General features: G+C 65.2%; 2 protein-coding genes across 2 annotated transcripts in view; one reads left to right on the top strand and one right to left on the bottom strand.

Moving 5' to 3' along the window:
- NKIRAS2 (NFKB inhibitor interacting Ras like 2) overlaps positions 1–20,350 on the bottom strand; it is a 141,424-nt gene that overhangs the window by 114,830 nt on the left and 6,244 nt on the right. The gene's annotated exons all lie outside the window — the stretch shown is intronic.
- JUP (junction plakoglobin) lies at positions 720–20,276 on the top strand. Its single transcript, XM_075171618.1, has 15 exons — positions 720–766; positions 10,935–11,167; positions 12,178–12,431; positions 13,034–13,272; positions 13,735–13,936; positions 14,579–14,723; positions 15,125–15,228; positions 16,564–16,902; positions 17,324–17,479; positions 17,634–17,753; positions 17,938–18,088; positions 18,217–18,338; positions 18,619–18,658; positions 19,000–19,168; positions 19,406–20,276. Exons 2-14 carry the CDS (start codon positions 10,942–10,944, stop codon positions 19,143–19,145), a joined length of 2,244 nt encoding a protein of 747 aa, XP_075027719.1. The 5' UTR covers positions 720–766; positions 10,935–10,941; the 3' UTR covers positions 19,146–19,168; positions 19,406–20,276.

Here is a 20,350-nt window from a genome sequence, read left to right as displayed (position 1 = left end):
TGTGGGGTCTGCAGCCCGGGGGGACACGCAGCGGCGAGGCCGTGGGGTGCCCGAGCTCCCTCGCAGGGGTGCCCGCACCCCACGCCTGCCCTGGGGATCCCCGCACCCCACGTTGCACACCCCGGCGCGGGAGGGCTCCCCGCACCCCACGCACCCCCGGGGTACGAGCAACCGCACAGCCCTCGGGGGTCCCCGCACCCCACATACGTGCCCGGGGGTCCCCGCACCCCACGCACCCCCGGGGTACGAGCAACCGCACAGCCCTCGGGGGTCCCCGCACCCCACATACGTGCCCGGGGGTCCCCGCACCCCACGCACCCCGGCGGTGCCCCCGCCCTGCCCAGGTACGTCCCGGCCCCGCCCCCTGCCCAGGGGAGGGTCCCTGGCCCCGCCCCGGACTCAACCTCGCCCCGCCCCGTGACGTCACCCAGGTGGTCCTCCTCGCGGCCGCGCCCTTCCCCGCCCGCCGCTGCGCCCCGCCCACCCTGCCCCGCTGTCCAATCGCCTGCCGGCGAAGGGCGGGGCGGCCGCGCCCCCGCCAATGGAGAGCGGATAAACACGGCCGGCGGGGGCGGTGCCCGGTCCGCCGCGGGGTTGACGGGCGTGCGAGCGGTCCAATAGCGGTCCGGCGGCGCGGGGGCGGGGCGTGTGCCGGGGCGGGGCAGGGCGGGGCGGGGGCGGGGCGGCGCGCGGGGCGCTGCTCGCCTTTTGTTCGGGCAGGAGCGGGGCGGCCGCCAGTGTCCGCGCAGGGGGAGCCGCCGCGCAGGTGAGCGGGGCCGGGGCCGCCGCTGCGGCGCCTGGGGGACCGGGGCGCGGGGCCGGGAGGGCCGGGGCAGCGGGTGTGGGGCCGGGGCAGCCGGGCGTCCCGGGCTGGGCAGTGCCGGGGCCGGGCGGGGCTGGGGAGCGGCCGCGCTCGGGGCTGGGAGGAACCAGGTGTCCGGACCGGGCAGCACCGGGTGCCCCGGGTCGGTCCCGGGGCAGGGCTCCCCGCAGGCGGCGGAGCCGCGTGCTGCCCGTGAGCCCGGCTTGTCCCGCCGGGGTGAGCGCCGCGGCTGTCGGCGGCTGAGCCCAGCCTGCGCGGATCCGGTCGGGCGGGTCCCCGGGGCGAGTCCCCGCGGGTGGCCGGGCTGTGCCGGCCCTCGCTCCCCGCCCGGTGCCGCAGGAGCGAGTTTGCAAGTTGCGCCCCCGGCCCGCGCCGCGCTGCGAGGCGGCGGCTTCGTCCCCGGCACCGCCCGGGCGCGCTCGGAGTCGCGGCTCCGCGGACGAGGCGGTGGCGGGGCCGCGGGCGAGGCCTTGGCGCGCCGCTCGCCCAGGTGGCCGCGGGGCTCTTGCGTAAACCCCGGCTGCCCGGGGCCGGCGCGCCCTGGGTCGCGCCTGGTGGCCCCGGCGGGGGCCCGCGGTGCCGGTGGGCCACCCCTCGCCTGCAGCCGGGCTGCCGTGGCTGGGAGCCCGAGGCGATTGGGAAGGAATGGGGGCCCGGTGTCCCCTGCGGGGCGGAGGGTCGCTGGGCAGCGCTCTGCTCGGCGGGGGGGCCCGGCTGAGCCCCTGGCAGCGGGTATCCACGCCGGGAAGCACGGGGGGAGCGAAATTCGGCTGTCGTTTTGTCTGGTGTTTGGAGAGGAGCGAGCACTCTAATTGTGTTAGCTGAGTGATTAGCTTAATTAATCAGGTTTACAGCGCAGATGAAAGGATAATGCTGAAACGTTGCTGGGAGTTGCCCGGAGAAGGAAAACGTAGGCTGTGGTACGAGCAACTTGGAGAGACGTTTGTGCTGCGAGAGGAGCGTGAACGCTTGCTGAGAGGGCACGGCCGCCTGCCGGGGACGGTCCTGGGTGACCCGCGCCGCTGTCATGCCCGCACGGGTGTGAAGGCAGCGGCCTACAGCTGCTCTTACCGGGCTGCAGTGTCCCTGCACCCCCCCGGCCTTCCTGTGATGCTGTCGGGGTGCCTGGGTGAGCCCCGTGTCTGGGGTGATGTTCCCTGTCGGCTTCCATGTGACAGAAGGGTGGTGGGGGCTGGGGACGCCCCATCACCCAGCTGGGTCCGGCTCCCACGGTTGCTGCACCTCCTGCTCCAGCCCACGTCGTGCTGGTTTTGGCGCTGGTGCCGCTTGCCAGCCCCGACACCCGGCGGTCTCGCGTCCGTCTGCCATCGGGCTGGCGGGGAGCCGGGGGCGAAGCGTCTCCCTGCCAGCTGCCGCGGGGATGGGCCTGGAGCGGTGCTGGGGCTGCCGGGGGCGTTTGCTCAGGGCTGTCATCCGCGTCCAGGGTGGGTGCGGTGCCCGCGGGGTCTGCTCCTACCCCTGTTCCCGCGGGGAGCGGGTGTCCAGCCCAGCCGGTAACGGGGCTGGGGAGACTTTAAGGTCCCTCTCTGTGTCCTTGCCGGTGTTCTGTCAGAGCCGGCTGGAAGGATGCGGGGTACCCAGTGAAACAGTCTTTGCACATCTGAAGCCTGTAATCGTTCATTGCTTTGGAGGATTTCCATAAAGTGTCATGAAAAACCCATTTTACTGCTAATTTGGCTTAAACAAGTTGGCCATCAGGACGGGAATGCACAGAGCTCCTGGCATCAGTGGCTGAGGGGTGTTTTCCTCTCCAGGGCTGAATCCTGCGCAGGTGCTGGGGAGATGTGGGTCCCCAATGCTCAGGGGGCTCACGGGGTGCTGGGGGAAGGTGGGGGCGGCCGGGGCAGGGCTCTCCCTTCCAGACAATGGCGTTTACGGTCTATTGTCTGGGCGGTGTGGCGTGGCCTCACCGGCTCCAGGAAGCGCCTGCATCCCGGTGGGGCCGAGCCGGGCTGCTGGGGGGGTCTGCCAGGGCTGGGCATGCAAGCGATTTGTGCACTGCCCCCGCAGCATCGACCACCTCAGCAGCGCAGGCGGCCGGTGGCTTGGCTGCAGCTGGGGACCTTAGAGAATTTCCCCTCTGGTCCCAGTGCTGTATTTCAGTGTAATATTCAGTGCTGTCCTAATCCTATTAACTCCCCCCTTTGTTTCCCTCACCTGAAATCCTTAATCAGCTCCAGCAGCTGGGGCAGGCAACTGTGGTGCAGCTGCACGGCTCTTTCAGCTGAGGCTGTTCCTGTGACGATGGCTTCCCTTCAAGGCTGTGGTTTGGTGTGGGAGCACTTGATGGGATTTGGCTTTTTATCGCACTTCCAGATCTCCGGGGTTTAAGACGGTGCTTCTGCTGGGCGCGCTGCCGCTCGCAGATGGCAGAGCCTTGGGGAGCGGCGCTGCCCTTGGCCCCCGCTTTGCAAGCTGGGGAAGCGGAGGCTCTTTGCAGAGAACTTGCAAGACTTTAATTGCAGCATCTGTACCCTGGGCTTGTGCTAGTCTTGAAGGTTTAAATTAGACTGGCTTCTAATTAACAGAAGTTAAAAAGAAATTTAATTTCTATTAAAACGTACAAGCCTACCTTGGACTTCAGCTTTTACCTTGATTTCAGGTGGTGCTTTCCCACCTCGACAAGGTGTGTGGGGCACCCAGCATCACCCAGAGCCAGGGCTTGGGTGGTGCCTCTCAGTCCCGTGAGACCGTGGGGTGTCTCAGGTTGGTCTGTGCAGATGGAAGCAGCTGGGGTGGCAGCTCGGGAGGACACCAGGGCTGCACTGGTGCCTTGAATCGCTGCAGCGTTCTCCGCTTCAGGAGGGTTGCTTTTACCCCCCTTCCCCATGGACACTGTTTGGCAAAGCGGTGGAGGACAGCGGGGGTGTGAAGGTGCAGGTAATCCTTCTCCAAGGAAGTCTTAAAACTTGACCTAGTAGCTAAACACCATGTCTGTGCTTAAACTGGGTTGGCTTTGGAGCTGCGCAGGTGCCGCGATGGGCAGAGCTCCTCGCCCCCTCCGCTTCCCGCCTCTGGTGCGGGAATGCCGCGCGGCTTGTCGACGGCTGCGAGGGGAGATGAAGATGTTTCTAATTAGGTAGAGGTTTGAAATACCCTTCTAAATATGCCAGCCCTGATGGGTTTTGCTGTGGCTGCTGACAGGCCCGGAGGCATTTCGACACGCCTCGGTCGCTCGGCTACAGAATCGCTTTGCAAACAGGGCAGGAGCCTCGTGCTGCGCCGGCAGATGCTGGGGCTCCTCGGGCAGCCCTGCGACGTCCGCGCTCGTTTGCACCGAGCGAGTCCTCGGGCTCCTTCTGAGACCCTGAGCGGGAGCTGGAGCTGGCGGCTGGGTGGAGGGGGTGAAGGTGGGATGCTCGGTGTCTCCCGAATATCCCACGCCTGGGTGATCAAACCAGGAAGCGGCGAAGGCAAGAGAGCAGCAGTGCCCCCCCGGAGGGGAGCCTCCTCCGGCGCTGGAGACGCGGACCTTGCGGTGTGGGATGCGCCGCGGTCCCGCTGGATAAAGCGCGTGTGCTTCGCTGGTGGGGGAGAGACCTTTGGCTGCTGGAAGGAGCCCTGCCGTAATCGCTGTGACGCGCGGGCAGAGCCCTGGTGACAAATCATTAACTTGCTCCGACAGGCCGGGTGCTGACGGGTGTTGGTGATAATTTCTTGTGAAGCGTCTGAACTTTACAGATGTAATGCAATTGGATGGAGAAATTAAGCCGGGGCTCAGCAGCCCTGCGTCCCTCCCCGCTGCCTCGGCTCCTCCGGCAGCATCGGGGCCAGGTGGTAAAATCCCGTGTTTCTGGACACCGTGACTGGAGCTGGGAACAGCCTGTGAGCCTCAAAGCCTAAATTTAAAGCCTGCAATTATCATGTTCTTAAAGGACAACTTGTTCTTTGTGCTCTTTAAAACAAAATAATGATTTTTTTTTTTCTTATCCAGATGGAGTTATTGTGATTAGTTGCATCATGCCAGTGATCCTTTCCATGGACAAGTGGCGAGTTCCCATCTTTCCCAGCAGCGTTTCTAATGAGATCAGCAAACTTTATTGAGGAGGGGATGTGCCCATGTGGGTCCTTCTGATCCCCCGGTCTCTGCGGGTCTCCGTGGATGGTGGTGTCTGTGCCAGCAAGCAGGGATGCGGGGAGGGGAGATGCTCTGCCAGAGACCACACGATGGGTCTTTGGTGCGTGAATGTCCCTGGGAAGCCCCTCCTGGACTGGGTCCTGCCGTGGGGCTCGCCCCGCGTGGGCAGAGCCGGCCAGGCACGGCGTGGGAGCTGCTGGATCGGGGGCATGACAGAGCTGCTGGATCCCTGCCGGTGCCCAGCGGTGCTGTGCACGTGGGGCAGGGAGGTAACGCTGGGCGAGCCGGGGCTGCGGCAGGGCACGGTGTTGGCAGTGGGGCTCCCCAGGGAGCCCGAGCCGTGGTTCAGTGGATGGTGCTTTGGCACAGCTCTTGCACGAGTCCCGGGTGCCCGGTGGTTCCTGGGGCCGTGGTGCCCCAGGCGAGGGCTCGGCCGCCCCTCAGTGTGCTGCGGGAGGGTGGGTGTCATGCCCGGTATTGCCTGTGCTTTTGCAACGGGAGATGGATAATACCTTGTCATTTTGGGGTGTGAAGTGCCAAAATGTTACGGCCTGGACTTGGCGTGTGCTGGAGCTGTCAGGAGCTGTTAATTCGGATGAAGGCGAGGCACTTCCAGAGGTCCCCCACTTGGGGAACGCGCTCTGCTTTGATGGAGAGCATCAGCTGAGCGGAGCGGTCGTGGCGGAGGTGCCACGGGGAGCCTAGTCTCGCCGCGCTTGGGGGGATGCGGCAGTCCTGGTGCTGCCTGAATAGTGGGAGTAGGGGGTTTGCATGGGGCTTTCGGTGGCTCAAACTTAACCTCATCAGGAGCAGCTGGAAAATAAGTAGGGTTTTAGAGCCTCCTCCAGTGAGGGAGCCTGGGTCTGGAGAGCGGCTCTTGCACCCCTCGCTGCCCTCCCCAAGCGACCTGAAGTTGTCAGAGCTGTTGGGGCGGCTGGGAGCTGCTCCGGACGTGTGAGCGCCGACAAACAAAGGCCGTCGGCTCCTTTGTGTGCAGGGCTGGGGCGGCCTCGTGCCGTTACAGCCCGCTTTCTAACGAGACGCCGGTTGCCCGTCTCCTCCTCATTAAACTTCAAGCTGCTTTCATTCCCCTTTGAATTCTCCCACTTATCTTCACTGTAAAGCCCCATTGAAAGGGCTCGTGGTAGCTGGGATCTGACTCTAACACTTCCCATTGATGCTGGTGAGGTCTTGAAAAGCTCCTTTCTCTGCCGCCTCCTGCTGCGTGCTCCTGCGAGGGATCCTCTTCAAAACCATCGAAGCTTTTGTACAGCGCTGGGTCTGTTGCAGCGTCTGCGGGAGCTTCGTTAGCTGCTGCCCCAGCTTCATTAGCTGTCGGTGCAATGGTGTCACTTCTGGGTGCCTCTGGGCAGGGGGTTGCAGGTGATGGGGGACCGCGGGGTGCAGCTCTCCCGGGTGCCCTTTCCCCTAGGAGGGCTCCGCTGCTGCCGAGGCTGCTCTGCCCCAGCCTTGCTGTCTGAGCAAGCGAGCGCTAATCCCCTGGCTTCTCCCGGCGGGTGGGGAGGACCAGAGATCGCTTGCGTGTAGCATAAGTGCTTCTAAAATAGTCTTTTCTCGCATTGCATTTGTTGAATTGCCTTAACTGCCTCTTTCCTTTTCTTAAAAGCCTAAGTGACGGTAATTACAATCGCTCGCACGCTTCCCGCAGCCGAGCTCAACCCCCTCGCACGGTGCGGCTCCGGAGCGGGGGCACCTCCAGCGCTGCTGCTCTCTGTGCCCGGCAGGGCTGGGAAGGATGCGTGCAAGGACGGGGCTCTGCGGAGGGCTACGGCAGCCCCTCGGCCGGCACCCCACGCTGCTCGGGGCTGGGCAGCACAGCGTGCTCCGCACAGGGGCGAGGGCGGGCTGGAGCCGCGCGTGAGGTGCTCAGGCTGCCTCTCACACCCACCCACCCCCGGGTCCTGGTGCCTGCTCCTGTGCAGCCCTTGCCTGGGATTTGGGATGTGGGGTGCTCTGTGCCCCCCGCCTGCCCACTTAGGGGTGACCCCACAACCAGTTGGGGGTCGTGGCTGCTCACCCCAGGGACCGCTGCCCCCCAAGAAGTCCCTGGGCAATAACTATTTTTGCATGAAGCGGCATTCACGGCTTCCCTCTGCTGTTTTGGGCAGCTCAGCTGTGCGGCGGCCAGCTGTGTGCTGCCTGCGTGAGGCCGAAGGCTTCTCCCGGCAGCCGGAGGGAAGGGCTGGTCAGGCCCAGGGCTGCGTGGTGCTGGAGACTTCCTCCGCAGACGGTGTCTCGGGGGGCGATGCCGCCTGGACGCTGATCAAATGGCTCTGGGGGCGGATGAGCCGCTGGCCGGTGCCTTCAGCTGCCGGAGCTTCCTCTGCCTTCCCCGGCGTTCCTGGCTGCGGGAAGTGGTGGGAGAGGGATTAACCTTCTCCTGGCTCTCCCCTGCGCGGGGGGTGGCTGAAGCCCCTGCCAGCCCCGTGTCCCACATGGGGCCATTGGAGGTGCTCCCCCAAACCTGCTGTCCCCTCTGTGGGGTCCCCCCACATCTGCCTTACCGTTTCCTGGGAAGTTTCTCGCTGTTCCTGGAAGCAAGTCCTGTTTCCCTGGGCGTCCCAGCTCTGTGCAGGCAGGGCGGCTCAGCCAGGGCTCGGTGGTACCGCTCTGGTTAATAACAGCCCGATGGGAGGGAGATAAGGGCCGGGCTCAGCAGCAATCGTCCTACCATAGGCCTGGTCGTGGAGGGGGCTGGAGCCCACCCAAGCATCCCCCATGCTCACGGCTGAGCCCTCCAGGGCAGGTATTTTCACGTGTGCCCTAAATACCCCCGGCTTCTCCCTCCTGCATGAACCGCCGCTCTCTGGGGCCCTGGGGATGGCGGGGGTCCTGCCCTGCTGCAGCCGTTCGCCACCAAAAGCGTCACTGGTGAAGGGCTCCTGCTGAAGGTGAACGCAGGCGTAACCAGCATCCCCGGCCCGGGGGGCCGCCCGTCTGGTCTGATCCTGCTGAGGAGGAGGGAAGACATCCGGGGACAGAGCCCAGCCGTGGAGGACGGGGAGAAGCTTGTGTGGGGTGTCTGGCGAGCAGAGGATGCTTGATGTGGCGTTTAGAAAATGTCACTGCTCACTGCTGGAGCGTCTGACATTTGCTCTGCTGGCCCTGTCACCTCGAATGCCGCTGGCCTTGCTGGCTGCCCGTGGCTGTGAGCAAATCCCCCAGGGGTGCTGGCGGGGTGATGCTCCGGGGGAAGGATGGGGGCTGTGTTTAACTAGGTGCCCGTGGTCCCTTCTGGGGGACTCCTGGGGATGGAGAGTCCCCCGAGCTGTGTAATGCCCATCGCCGGTGGCCCCTCTCCCCTCGCTGCAGGGTGCCATGCTCAGACGGGTCTGACACGGTGCTCGTTAGCTTGGACCCACTCTCCTGCTTGGAGCTTGTCTGGGGCCGCTCACCTGAGCTCGTGTCTGGGCTCTGAGGAGCTTTGCTGGCTTTTGATGTCTCTGGGGTGCTGGCGGTGCAGACGGAGGGGGTGGCGGGGGGGTGGCTCATGCATAATGCAGGGCTCTCTAAGAAGCCGGTGTCTGAGCTGAACTCATGGAGGTTTGAAAAATTAAGTGCCTGTCAAACGCCTGTAAATTCTAGAGCAGCCGTTACCAGTCGACCAACGGTGCAGGCAGCACCAGCCCCTCCTGCCAGCTCCAGCTCGCTGCTGCCTGGGGGTCCCTGCCCTGGCTGGGGTGGGTGCTCAGGGTCCTTACACCCCTCTCTGTGGTGCAGGGAGCTTTCCTGCCCTCGGCTTTGCTCTCCCCTTGCCCGCCCTGTCCAGGGCAGCTTTCCAGTGTTGGCCTGGGGGTGCCGGGGTCCCTCTGGCCGCAGCCCCTCCGGAGCTCTGCGCGCTGGCTCCTGGCTGGGATGTGCGATGCCTTGCACCAGCTCCTGCACCGCAGTGACTTGCCCCGCTGGTGCCAGCAGAGCTCTCCTGCCCACCATGCTTCCGTGGGCATGGTTTGGCGTTGCTTTTCTCAGGCTTCCTGACACGATTTGGAGGCTCTGCCACCGTGGCCAGGGTGACCCAGCTGGGAGGACTGGCTCTCCCAAACACCGATGCAACAGCTCATGAATACACACGGGGTGTGCGGCACAGGGGCTCTCCTGGCCGAGCCCTGCTCTGGCACAGGGTGGGGAGCGGAGTCGGGCTCGCCCCTCGCCTCCAGCGCTGTGCGTCACACACTGCCCTGCCGCACCAAACGGAAGCCCCAGCTCCCGCCCGGGAATGATCTGCCCCCGCTGGCCTCCATTAGTGGGTCCCTCTCTTGCTGCCTTATAAACATGCATTATGCACAACCCATTAAAGCCGGAGCAGTACTTAGTCTGCGGATTGCTGCTTGACAGCTCAAAAAATACTGAATTGACAGGAGCAGCCCCTGCAGTGGCTCCAGGAAGGTGGCTGGGGGCGGACGCGGACATGGTGGGATGCAGGATGCATCCAGCTGGGGGATGGGAGCGTGGCGGGGCTCCTGCCTCCCACCCGGCTGCTGCTCCCCGGGAATGAGTGTTTGTGCTGGGGTTTTTCCCCGTGAGCGCCGGCCTGTGCTGCTTGCGAGGGCTCAGCCGCTCCTTGGGAACAGCCGGCAGCGCTGGGGCGAGCCGCGCCAAGCCCATGCGCGCCGTGCCGTGCCGGGCCGCCCCGCACAAGCCGCGTCCTCGGCCGCCACCCGACGCCCTGACTCAGCCGCCGGCGTGGCGGGGGGCCGGGGCTGGTGGGGGGCTCGTCCCCCGTTCCCCTTGCTCCCTCGAGGAGGGTGCTGGGCCCGAGGCTGCCGCAGCAGCCTGGCTGGTCCCGGTGAGCCCCGAGCTGTGCCGGCCGCTGGAGCGGCGCCAGGGGCGCGCGGCCGCCCTGGTCCGGCTGGCTGCATGAATCAGTGCCGGCGGAGGTGGTAATTACGCCTCTGTTTGGAAGTGCGGTTGCTGCTGCGCCCAGCTATGCCGGGCGGCAGCTGCTCCCTTCGCCTCTTATCGCCTCTGAAACTCTGACTCATCCCCACCCCTGCGCGGCCGGAGGAGGGGGCAGAAATCCCGGGGGGTGCCTGGGCGGTGGGTTGGCAGCGGCGGGGCTGGCCGGGCGCTGTCTCCATCGCTCCCTGCCTCCCTCCGTCCCTCCCCTCCAGGCCGTGCCGGGGGGCTGGATGCGGGGCGGGTGACTCACAGCCCTGCAGCGTCCGCCTGCCCCGATGAGCTCAGGGGTTAATCCATGAGCCATCCTCCCTCCCTGCGTCCCCAAATTAAAGACAAGGGAAACCCAGCCCTGCTCGCTAGCAACCTTGGCTGGTTTGTCCTGAGTTTTGGGATGTGTTGGGCTGCGCTGTCCCGGCATTGCGCAGCCACGGCGTGGTGCTTGGCACAGCATGGGGAGCGCCCAGCCCCGGACAATGCCGTGGGCGCCTTGGTGCAAAGCACCCATGGGAGATCTGAGCCGGTGGCTTTGCCTGGTTATATTTAGGTGCTTTAGGAGTGTCCCAGAGGGCTTCTGAAAAGGTTCGTTTTATTCTTGGAGCTCCAGCCTTGTGGCTGTCCCCAGCTCTCTGCCAGGTCCTGTCTCTGGAAACTGGTCTTTAAAAAGCCCGTGGCCAGCCAGGGGAGCCTGGAGCAGGGGGGCCTGGCCGTGGGGGGAGCGGGGAGCCTGGCTGCGGGGTCCCTCCACACCCGGCAGAGCCTGCTCACACCTTCGTCGCTGAGGCGGTGAGACACGGCGTTGCGCGGCAGGCGCTGGCTGACAGCTCAGCCAGCCGTGCGCGGTCTGTGCTGGTTGCAGCGGTGTTCATGTCTGAACACGAGCAGCAAAGTGCTGAGCTGTGGGTTCGTCATCCCGGTGCTGCCTTTCATCTCGCGTGGGGGAGGAGGGCAGATAGCGATCTGCTCGTGGGCTGCGCAGGGGCCGGCTGCCGCGCTGGGGTCTGCCACACAGTTCGGTGCAGGACACGGGCAGGAGGGTGCTGTGGAGACCTGGGCTCTGCCAGAGGCATAACTTCTCCCCTCCCTGCCCTGCAGAGCAGCCATGGAGGTGATGAACATGATGGAGCAGCCGATCAAGGTGACGGAGTGGCAGCAAACCTACACCTATGACTCGGGCATCCACTCCGGTGTCAACACCCAGGTGCCCTCCGTCAGCAGCAAGTGCCTCGGGGACGATGACGAGGTCTACGGGAAGCAGTACACCATCAAGAAAACGACCACCACGAGCTACTGCCAGGGAGGGAGCCAGGGCCAGAGCCAAGCGCAAGGTAGGGGCTGCGGGGCTGGGCATGTCCGCGAGCTCGGCTGCTCCGCTCTTGCCTTGCTCTGCGTCCCCTGCAAGCCGTGCTCCTTCTGGGCACTCCTCCATGCTGCCTTCCACACCCCGGGAGTTGTTACTGCCTAAAATATGCTCCCTCCTGTCCTCCTTCCCCACGCCGAGAGGCTCTTGCGTAGGGGTGGCGCGCAGCCAGCCCGCACTGGTGCTGAGCTGTGCACACACATCCGAGCGCGCCGGTGGGTTGGTTCGAGATAGGAACAGCTGATCCCGGCCCACGGATCGGCCGTCTGCTCTGCTGCCTGTCTGCCTGCTCGGGAAACCTGTCTCAACGCGGCTGACAGAGCTGCCGGCGTGCGCCATAAAGCCCCGCCGACCGGCATGTCTTCGCGGCTGCAAGGGCAAAGCAGGCGGAGACGCAGCCCCCAAAGCCAAAGGAGACGTTTCCCCCGGCTTTATCCCTTGAAGGAGGGCTGGTTTGCTCCGCTCGCCTCTGCGGTTCCCCCATCAGCGATGGGCCCTGGAAGGTTTAATCGCCAGGTCCCCCGGGGAGGCAGACCCCCGTGGAGAGAGACGAGCCCTCCTGAGCCCTGCGCGGTCCCTGTGCCGCAGAGGTGGGGACCGCGGGTGGCAGCTGCGGCATCTCTGCCCCTCGGGTCGCACTTGTCCCGGCATCCTCAATGGGGAAGGCCTCCGTGTCCTCCTCCTAATACCCAGTGCCAGCTGGTCCCAAGTTGCAAATTTCCTTGGTTTTTTAATTAATGGGCCTTGTGTGACAACTGCCTGATCATGCTGCCTAATTGAGCGTTGTCTTATCTCTGCGCTGCCGTATCTGTTTACACTTTGAAGCACCGGCTCCTTGCAGAGCGTGCTGGGACTGCTGACGTTGCCGGTGTCGTTGCGCTAAGCTCTGGCTCAGCTAATTGAAATTGGAAAGCAGGGCTGGGAGTGCTCCTCGGCGAGAGCCCGAGTCTAACGCTGCCTCCCCGTCTGCCCCTGCAGCGGACATGGAGGCTCAGCTGGCCATGACCCGGGCCCAGCGTGTCCGGGCCGCCATGTACCCCGAGACGGTGGAGGACCGCTCCCTGCTCATCACCACCCAGCTGGAGGGGCAGCAGACCAACGTGCAGCGCCTGGCAGAGCCCTCGCAGATGCTGAAATCGGCCATCGTGCACCTCATCAACTACCAGGACGACGCCGAGCTGGCCACCCGTGCCATCCCGGAGCTCACCAAGCTGCTCAATGATGAGGACCCGGTAAGGAAGCGTGGTTTGCCTGCGCGCGTCTCTGGGCTTCCAGCTGCCAGGCTTGCGGGGTGCGCTTCCCCAGCCGCGGCAGCACAGCCGGGCTCCCGTCCTCGCGGGCTCCGCAGCCGCCGTCGGCTCCTTCCTCTTGGCAAAGCTCTGCGGTCGCCTGTGTGCTGCAAGAGGCCTGAGCCCACCTCTGCCCACACGCATCTCCCCAGCCTGTCCTTGCTGCTCTGGCACGGCTCTCCTGCCCTGGCCTTGCACAGACACGGAGCGCTTCTTGCCGGCTCTGGGCGCTCCAGCCCCGCGGCCCTCCCCCTGCCCGTCCCTGCAGCATGCTGTGCTCCGTGGGCCCAACCGCAGGCTGCCCGCTGCTGCGAAATGCAGTGCAGCTCCTGGAGCAACGTGGATAAGGATTGTTAAAAATAGCAATCCTCGCCTGCGCTGGCTGTGCCGGCTCTGCCGCTCCAGCGCCGCCCTGCCCGGCATCATGTGCGGCGGCCCCGGGCCAGCTCTTGCCCAGCAGAGTGGGATCCCTCCTGTCCCTGCTGCGATGGGCAGCAGGCAGCAGTGGGACCCCCTCCCACCCACCGGCTTCTCTCCCCCCCCAGGTGGTTGTCAGCAAAGCGGCCATGATCGTCAACCAGCTCTCCAAGAAGGAGGCGTCGCGCCGTGCCCTGATGCAGTCGCCCCAGATCGTGGCGGCTGTGGTCCGCACCATGCAGAGCACCAGCGACCTGGACACGGCCCGCTGCACCACCAGCATCCTGCACAACCTCTCGCACCACCGCGAGGGCCTGCTCTCCATCTTCAAGTCCGGTGGCATCCCGGCCCTCGTCAGGATGCTGAGGTACGGGGGTGCGGGCGGGGGTCCTGAGAGGACGGCAGGGCCGAGCGGTCCCTCCCGGGCTGGCAGCCAGGCGAGTGCCTGGGCTGGGGGCAGAGGAGGGGAGGGCTCGTGCTGCCCCTAGACGGGGGTCCTCCTTCTGCTCGCGCCAAAACAAGGGAGTGGGAGACCTTGAGCCTTTCAGCCTGCGAAAGCCCAAGGGGTTTGCTGCATTTGGAGCCTGTGTGGGGGCAGGAGGAGGGGAGGGCCCCCCGTGCTGCCTCGTCCATGGAGGCAGGGCTCAGTCTCTGCTCTGCCCCGAGGAGGAGGCGTCCCTTCCCGGAGGGCAGCCCCGGGGCCATGCGGCATGGCAGCCTCGCACCGGGTCCTGCTCAGGGTCCTGGGCGGGCATCGGGACTCGGGGCAGCCTGGCGAGCCCGGAGGCAGCTGCCTGCGCTGACGTGGCTCTGCGCCGCCTGCCTGCAGCTCGCCGGTCGAGTCGGTCCTCTTCTACGCCATCACCACCCTGCACAACCTGCTGCTCTACCAGGAAGGGGCCAAGATGGCTGTGCGCCTGGCCGACGGCCTGCAGAAGATGGTTCCCCTGCTGAACAAGAACAACCCCAAGTTCCTGGCTATCACCACCGACTGCCTTCAGCTCCTCGCCTACGGGAACCAGGAGAGCAAGGTGGGCTCGGGGAGCCTGGCCTGCCCCGCGGCTCAGGGTCCTGCCAGGGGAGGCAGGGAGGGGGGCGGTTGCCCAACCTTGCTCCTCGCAGACAGAAGCCCGGGAGCGCAGGGGTGGGAGCTCCCGCCGTCTCAGCCCGCGTGCCCCCCGGCCGCAGCCAGCAGCGGAGCAGTTGTGCTGTCTGCAACGCTGCCACATCCGACCTCTCGCAGGTGGCGCGTCCCCGAAAGCACAGACTGTCCCAGTCTGGCCGGTAGATCGGCTCGGCTGGGTTTCTCCCCCCGCTGCTCCGGGCAATGCCTCTATCTTTGTTCTTTGGCTGCTCCTTTCCTCCTACGCACGAGTCGTCCCGGCCTCGCATGGCGGTTCGGTCCCAGGACCTGCTCTGACGCTGGCTGGGCGAGGGGCTGCTGCCCGTCCTGCCTGCGGCGTGGGGCGAGGGACCCCGGTGCGCAGGGCTGGGGTGGCCGGGGGCGGTGGCAGTGCTCGGCCCCGGCGGGGGAGACCCGAAGCACTCCTGCGTGCCGAGGGGCTGGACCCCCTGCCTGACTTGTGCCCTGGCACGAGCTGGGGAAACCCGAGTGCTGGTCCCAGCAGCCCGGAGGTGCCGCACGCCCCGACCCTGGCCCTGCTGTCTTACAGCTGATTATTTTGGCCAACGGAGGACCCCAGGCCCTGGTGCAGATCATGCGCAGCTACAACTACGAGAAGCTGCTCTGGACCACAAGCCGGGTGCTCAAGGTGCTGTCGGTGTGTCCCAGCAACAAGCCCGCTATCGTTGAGGCTGGTAAGAGGGGCTGGGGGCCTGCGGCAGAGCTGGTGTCAAACAGGAGGAGGAGGATGGTGGTGTGGGGATGATGCAGCTGAGGGTGCCGTCTCACAGCTGGTGTGCGAGACAGGCAGATGCTTTGCACAGCCAGGTGAAACCACCTGCATGTGGCCTGGTTTCCCGAGGTGCTTTCCTGGCACCGTGCGTGGGCAGGATCTGAGCCGGCTGGCCAGCCGGGAGCTGTCTTCCCGCACCGCATTTAGCCTCCGCTAAGCCATGAGGCTGCATCGTGCGCTGGGGACCTCGGTCAGGTGGTGCCCAGCCCTCGCTCGCCACGCAGCCCCGCTGTCTCTCCCTTCCCCTCTCTGCTGGGGCAGCTTTGGGTACTTACAGACGGGCTGTGTCTCCTTCCCCGGCAGGCGGCATGCAGGCGTTGGGCAAGCACCTGACCAGCTCCAGCCCCAGGCTGGTCCAGAACTGTCTCTGGACCCTGCGAAACCTCTCGGACGTGGCTACCAAACAGGTCAGTCTGTGGGACCCTGAGTCGTGCTTCAAAACGCAGCATTTCGGAGGCTTCTCCGTACCAGCTGCCCCTCGCCCTCTGCTTGTGCCAGACTGAATCCAAAGCAACGTCCTTGTGCCATTTCCGACCCCGGCGAGCTGCGGGCTGCGGCAGCGTGTGTGCCTGGCAGAGCGAGGGGGTGCCGAGCTGTGCCCGAGCCCCGCTGCAGCAGGGGTTTGCCTGGCGTCACGGGAGGCTGCTCACTGCCCGCGGCCCTTCCCATGCCAGCTGGCTGCCAGCGCTCGTGCCGTGTCCCCGGCGGGGGGCCGAGGCCACCGGCGGTTGCTCACGCGCTCAGCGGGGCATTGCCGGGGCTGCTGCTTGCTGTGCCGCAGGGAGCCCCCGGCAGCCTGCCCGGGCGCCGGCCGCCCGCTCGGCCCCTTCCCAGCGAGGGAGCTGCCGTCAGAGCCGCTGTCGAGGCGGTTGTGCCCGCGGGGCTGGGTGGCAGCTGGTGCGAGGGTGACCCTGAGCTCCGCTCTGGGGTTGTTCTTCCCAGCCCTTTGCTGCCTCCTGATGCGTTCCCCATCTGCTGGGGCCGCCTCTCTGTGCAGATTAGCGCCTGATGCAGCATGGAAACTATTTGGGCTGGCGTGTAACCATCCCTGGCTCTGCGGATTGAGGGGGGACGTGGCCATGGTGCCTTTAACTCCTTCCTGCCCCGCTGCTGGCTGCCTGCCGGCATGGCTGGGACCAGGGTCACCCCGGGACCGCTCGGGGAGCGCTGGCGAGTGCACTGTTTGCACTTCCCAGCAGAGAAAAGCTGCTGGAGACATTAAACTCTAAGTAAAGCTGCCCATGTCGGGAGTGCCTGTGGCTCGTGCCGTGCCGGCATCGCGGAGAAGCAGCTCTGGCTGCTGGGGGACGGGGACGGGCGCAGTGTGGGAGGTGTAAACGCTGCCTCTCCGCCATGGCTGCCTGCTCTGGCCCGTGCAGAGCCGGGGGGCCTGTGGGGCTGGGACGTGGGGTGCTGGAGGCTGGGGTCCGCAGCAAGGGCTGTGTGAGCTCCAGCGAGGGCAGACACACAAGCCTGGGTCTCGAGGGGAGAGGGTGCCAGGTCTGGGAGGAGGAGCGCGGCTGGGGGCTGGATCCTCTCTGCGATGGCAGGAGCCGTCCTTGCGGGAGGGGGCTCCTCCTCTCCAAGGACGAGTGTCGGGCCCGTCTGGGGGGAGCAGCTCTGGCTCCCCATGCCCAGACGAGAGACCCAGGGGACGGGCGCGGGGCTGCAGCCCAGCCGCTGGCTGAGCCCAGATCCGGCTGCGGGGGGGCTGGTCTGACCTCCCGTCCCCGCTCCCGCAGGAGGGTCTGGACGGCGTCCTCAAGATCCTGGTGAACCAGCTGAGCTCCGATGACGTGAACGTCCTGACTTGTGCCACCGGCACCCTCTCCAACCTGACCTGCAACAACAGCAAGAACAAGACCCTGGTGACGCAGTCGAATGGGGTGGAGGCCCTGATCCACACCATCCTGCGGGCGGGCGACAAGGAGGACATCACCGAGCCGGCCGTCTGCGCTCTCCGGCACCTCACCAGCCGGCACCCTGAGGCCGAGATGGCGCAGAACTCGGTGCGGCTCAACTATGGCATCCCCGCTATCGTCAAGCTCCTCAACCAGCCCAACCAGTGGCCACTGGTCAAGGTAAGGGGCTGGGGGGATGTTGGGGGCCGCAGAAAGCCAGTGGCTGGGCTCGAACGAGCCCCCGGCTGCTGGCCCATGGTGGGATGTGCTGCTGAGGGGGTCTGCAGCTGGTGCCGTGCACGGAGCGATGGCGGGCTGCTGCCACTGCAGCTCTGGTCCCGTTGGGCGGCGTCCTTGACGGCAGCTAATGGAGGAAATGGCTCGTGCTGGCTGCTCGGCTGGAATCAATACTCGCCCCGGTCTCCCCCGCGGGGAGGGGGCCGGATCCGGTGTGGGAGGAAATTGAAGTCAGCCTGCGCCGCAGAGGGGGATGGGGTGGGACAGGCAGGGGGAGGGGGGCCCGGCTGGCGGGTCCCGTGGGAGCACATGCTGCTCTGATCCATGGTCGAGACAAACCTCTCTTTCCCCTTCTCTCCTCCAGGCTACCATAGGCCTGATCCGCAACCTGGCCCTGTGCCCGGCCAACCATGCCCCGCTCCAGGAGGCCGCCGTCATCCCCCGCCTGGTCCAGCTGCTGGTCAAGGCTCACCAGGACGCCCAGCGGCACGTAGCAGCCGGCACGCAGCAGCCCTACACGGTGAGTCCCGGCGGCAGGGTCTGCCGGGGGTGCCCCTCTGTCCTGCTCCTGGCATAGCTTGGCACCCCAAAAGCCGACCTGTCCCTGGAGGGGACGCTGAAGGTGGCCGTGCCCTGGTGTGGGGTGCCCCGGCTGAGCGCTTGTCCCCCGGCAGGATGGAGTGAAGATGGAGGAGATCGTGGAGGGGTGCACAGGGGCACTGCACATCCTGGCCCGGGACCCCATGAACCGCATGGAGATCTTCCGCCTCAACACCATCCCTCTCTTCGTGCAGGTCAGGGGCTGGGGGGACATGGGGGCTGCGCTCTGCCACCTCCCAGCTGGCTGGCACAGCCCCGCGGTGCCGGGACCACGGAGCTGCAGCGCTCGGCTGGTGGCACCCGTGCGTGTCAGACCACATCAGGAGCACAACAGCTTCTCGCTGGCTGCTTCATGTTGCCGCTGACCTCTCCTGACAGCTCCTCTACTCGCCGGTGGAGAACATCCAGCGCGTCGCGGCTGGCGTGCTGTGCGAGCTGGCCCAGGACAAGGAGGCGGCAGATGCCATTGATGCGGAGGGGGCCTCGGCTCCGCTGATGGAGCTGCTGCACTCCAGGAACGAGGGGACAGGTGAGTGCCGCCGTGCCGGGCCCTGTGCCGGGGGCTCTCCGCCACCTGGCATTGCCCCAGCTGCAGCCGGTCTGGGTCTTCTGGTGCTTCAGGCACCGGGAGCTGAGGCTGCCGCCCTTCCCCTGCAGCCACCTACGCGGCCGCCGTGCTCTTCCGAATCTCAGAGGACAAGAACCCCGACTACAGGAAGCGCGTCTCCGTGGAGCTCACCAACTCCCTCTTCAAGCACGACCCGGCAGCCTGGGAGGCGGTGAGCATCCCGCTGGGCACGGAGATGGGTCCTTTTCCCCGGGGAAACCAGTCCTGGGGACAGCCCCGTCCTGCCTCCAAAAGCTGCTGCCACCGCCTCCAGAGAGAGCTCGGACAGGAGCGACCAGCAAACGGGGGAGGCGGGGGGTGGACGGGCTGTGGCCTCGGCTCTCCGGCAGCCCTGGGTCGTGGTACCTGCTACCCAGGGCACCACGTAGCCCCTGAGCATCCTGCACATGTGAGCATGAATCCCCTCTTAATTGTGTCACCTTCTTTCGTAGGCTCAGAGCATGATCCCCATCAACGAGCCCTACTCAGATGGTGAGTACGGCACCAGCTCTTCCTGCGGGGTCCCCCCGTGGGCTGTGCTCGGGGGGGGCAGTTGCCTCCTCTCACCAAACCAGGCTGGTTTTAAAGCCTTTCTTGGGCGGCTGCTGGCAGAGTGCAGCCCGGCCTGCCTGGGGACGCTCGGCGGGATGCTCAGCTCCCCGGGGAGCTCCCCTGTGCGCCTGGGTGGCCCAGAGGCTTGGGGCAGGTGGGTGGCCCTCGTGTCCTTTGCAGCGCCACGTGCCACACACTGCCCCAGGCGGGGGGACCAGGAGGGAGGCTGAGGTCTGGAGAAGTCTCTTGCCGGCGGAGGTTGACGCGTCTCTTCCCTGCAGAGCTGGACCCCGGCTACCGCCCCATGTACTCGGGTGACATCCCCCTGGACCCCATCGACATGCACATGGACATGGACGGGGACTACCCCATGGACGCCTACAGCGACGGCGTCCGAGCGCCCTTTGCTGACCACATGCTCGCCTAACCCGCCCCGCAGCCCCCGCACAGGTAGTTGCGGGCATGTACGCGGGGTGCGGGCGCTTACCGAGGGGGCGGGGTGGGGGGAGGCAGGGCTGGCTGCTGGCGCCCAGTGTGCCCACGGGGTCCCTGGTGCCGCCGTGGGGTCCCCAGCACTGCCGTGGGTTGGCATCCCCATCGCCTCAAGGCTCGGGGGGCCCTGGGCTCTGGTCTCCTCCAAAACCCCCCCTCAGGCGAGTAACGGGAGCTCTCTCCTGCCGCACGCAGGTGTTTTCTCCATACAGAAGAGGGTGGCCCCAGAGCTGAGTATTCGCAAGAAGGACTTGGGAGACAGAAGTGCCTGAGAAGACAAACTTTTCCATTCCCACGAGAGGTTTTATTTTTTGATTTTTTTTCTTCGCTGTGGGTCTGTGGAGAAGGTCCTTCCTCCTGGGACTGCTTCAAGCACCTACTGCCACATCCAGCATCTAAGATACTGTTTCTGAAGCTTTAAAACACACAAACCCTGCACCGTTAACGACCTTTCATTGGCAAAATAGTCTTTTCTATGAATATATATTTCTTTTTTATTTTTAATATGGTGCCAACGGCTTTTGCCGTCTTTAAGTTTGTGCTTTCTAACTTCCCCACTATTTGTTCTGCGTGTTAGTGTTCTAGGAAAGGAATCTAACATGGGAAAACCCCTTGCTTTCTGTGAACTCTAACTTAATCAGGCCAATCCGGAGTTTGCTTGAAACCAAAGGGTGCCGTGTCCCAGGATCTTCGTTTTAGCCATCGGGATGTCTGCGGTTTAATTCTTTCCGATCAGCCGTTGGGGAGCTGACTTTGTGTACCTGCCTATCCTACCAGTACCCATAGAGGAGTGACTCCAGCATTAGGAACCGTGTCCTTGTACTGATCTCTGTTGCACATTTTAACCCATTTCCCTTCTTTTTGGTGAGTGGTGTGTTTCCGTCCCCTCCTCCCTTATCTAACGCATTTTTTAAAGAGGCTCTAGATCTGATGGTGGGTTAACGCTTCCACCAGAAAGGGATGGACAGTTACTGGAGTGTGGTTCAGGAATGGAAGATTTTATTATTTCTGTAAGTTGTTTTTGTATAGACCAAAGCAAAGAATAAAATAACCCCCCAGCCCCGTGTTGCCCTGAGCCTGTTCTGTCAGCTGGGGAAGGTCAGCGTGTCGCCTTGGGGCAGCCGGGGCGAAGGTGGCCAT

Source organism: Calonectris borealis, chromosome 22 (assembly GCF_964195595.1).
Source record: "Calonectris borealis chromosome 22, bCalBor7.hap1.2, whole genome shotgun sequence".
Classification (NCBI taxonomy): Eukaryota; Metazoa; Chordata; class Aves; order Procellariiformes; family Procellariidae; genus Calonectris; species Calonectris borealis.
This window is presented reverse-complemented; position numbering and strand designations above follow the sequence as displayed.

Bases quoted from the DNA above. Each gene is read 5' to 3' on its own strand.
- JUP (XM_075171618.1), top strand. From the start codon at position 10,942: ATGGAGGTGATGAACATGATGGAGCAGCCGATCAAGGTGACGGAGTGG. The intron at 12,432-13,033 runs GTAAGGAAGCGT...CTCCCCCCCCAG, and splicing joins TGCTCAATGATGAGGACCCG to GTGGTTGTCAGCAAAGCGGC. The intron at 13,937-14,578 runs GTGGGCTCGGGG...GCTGTCTTACAG, and splicing joins ACGGGAACCAGGAGAGCAAG to CTGATTATTTTGGCCAACGG.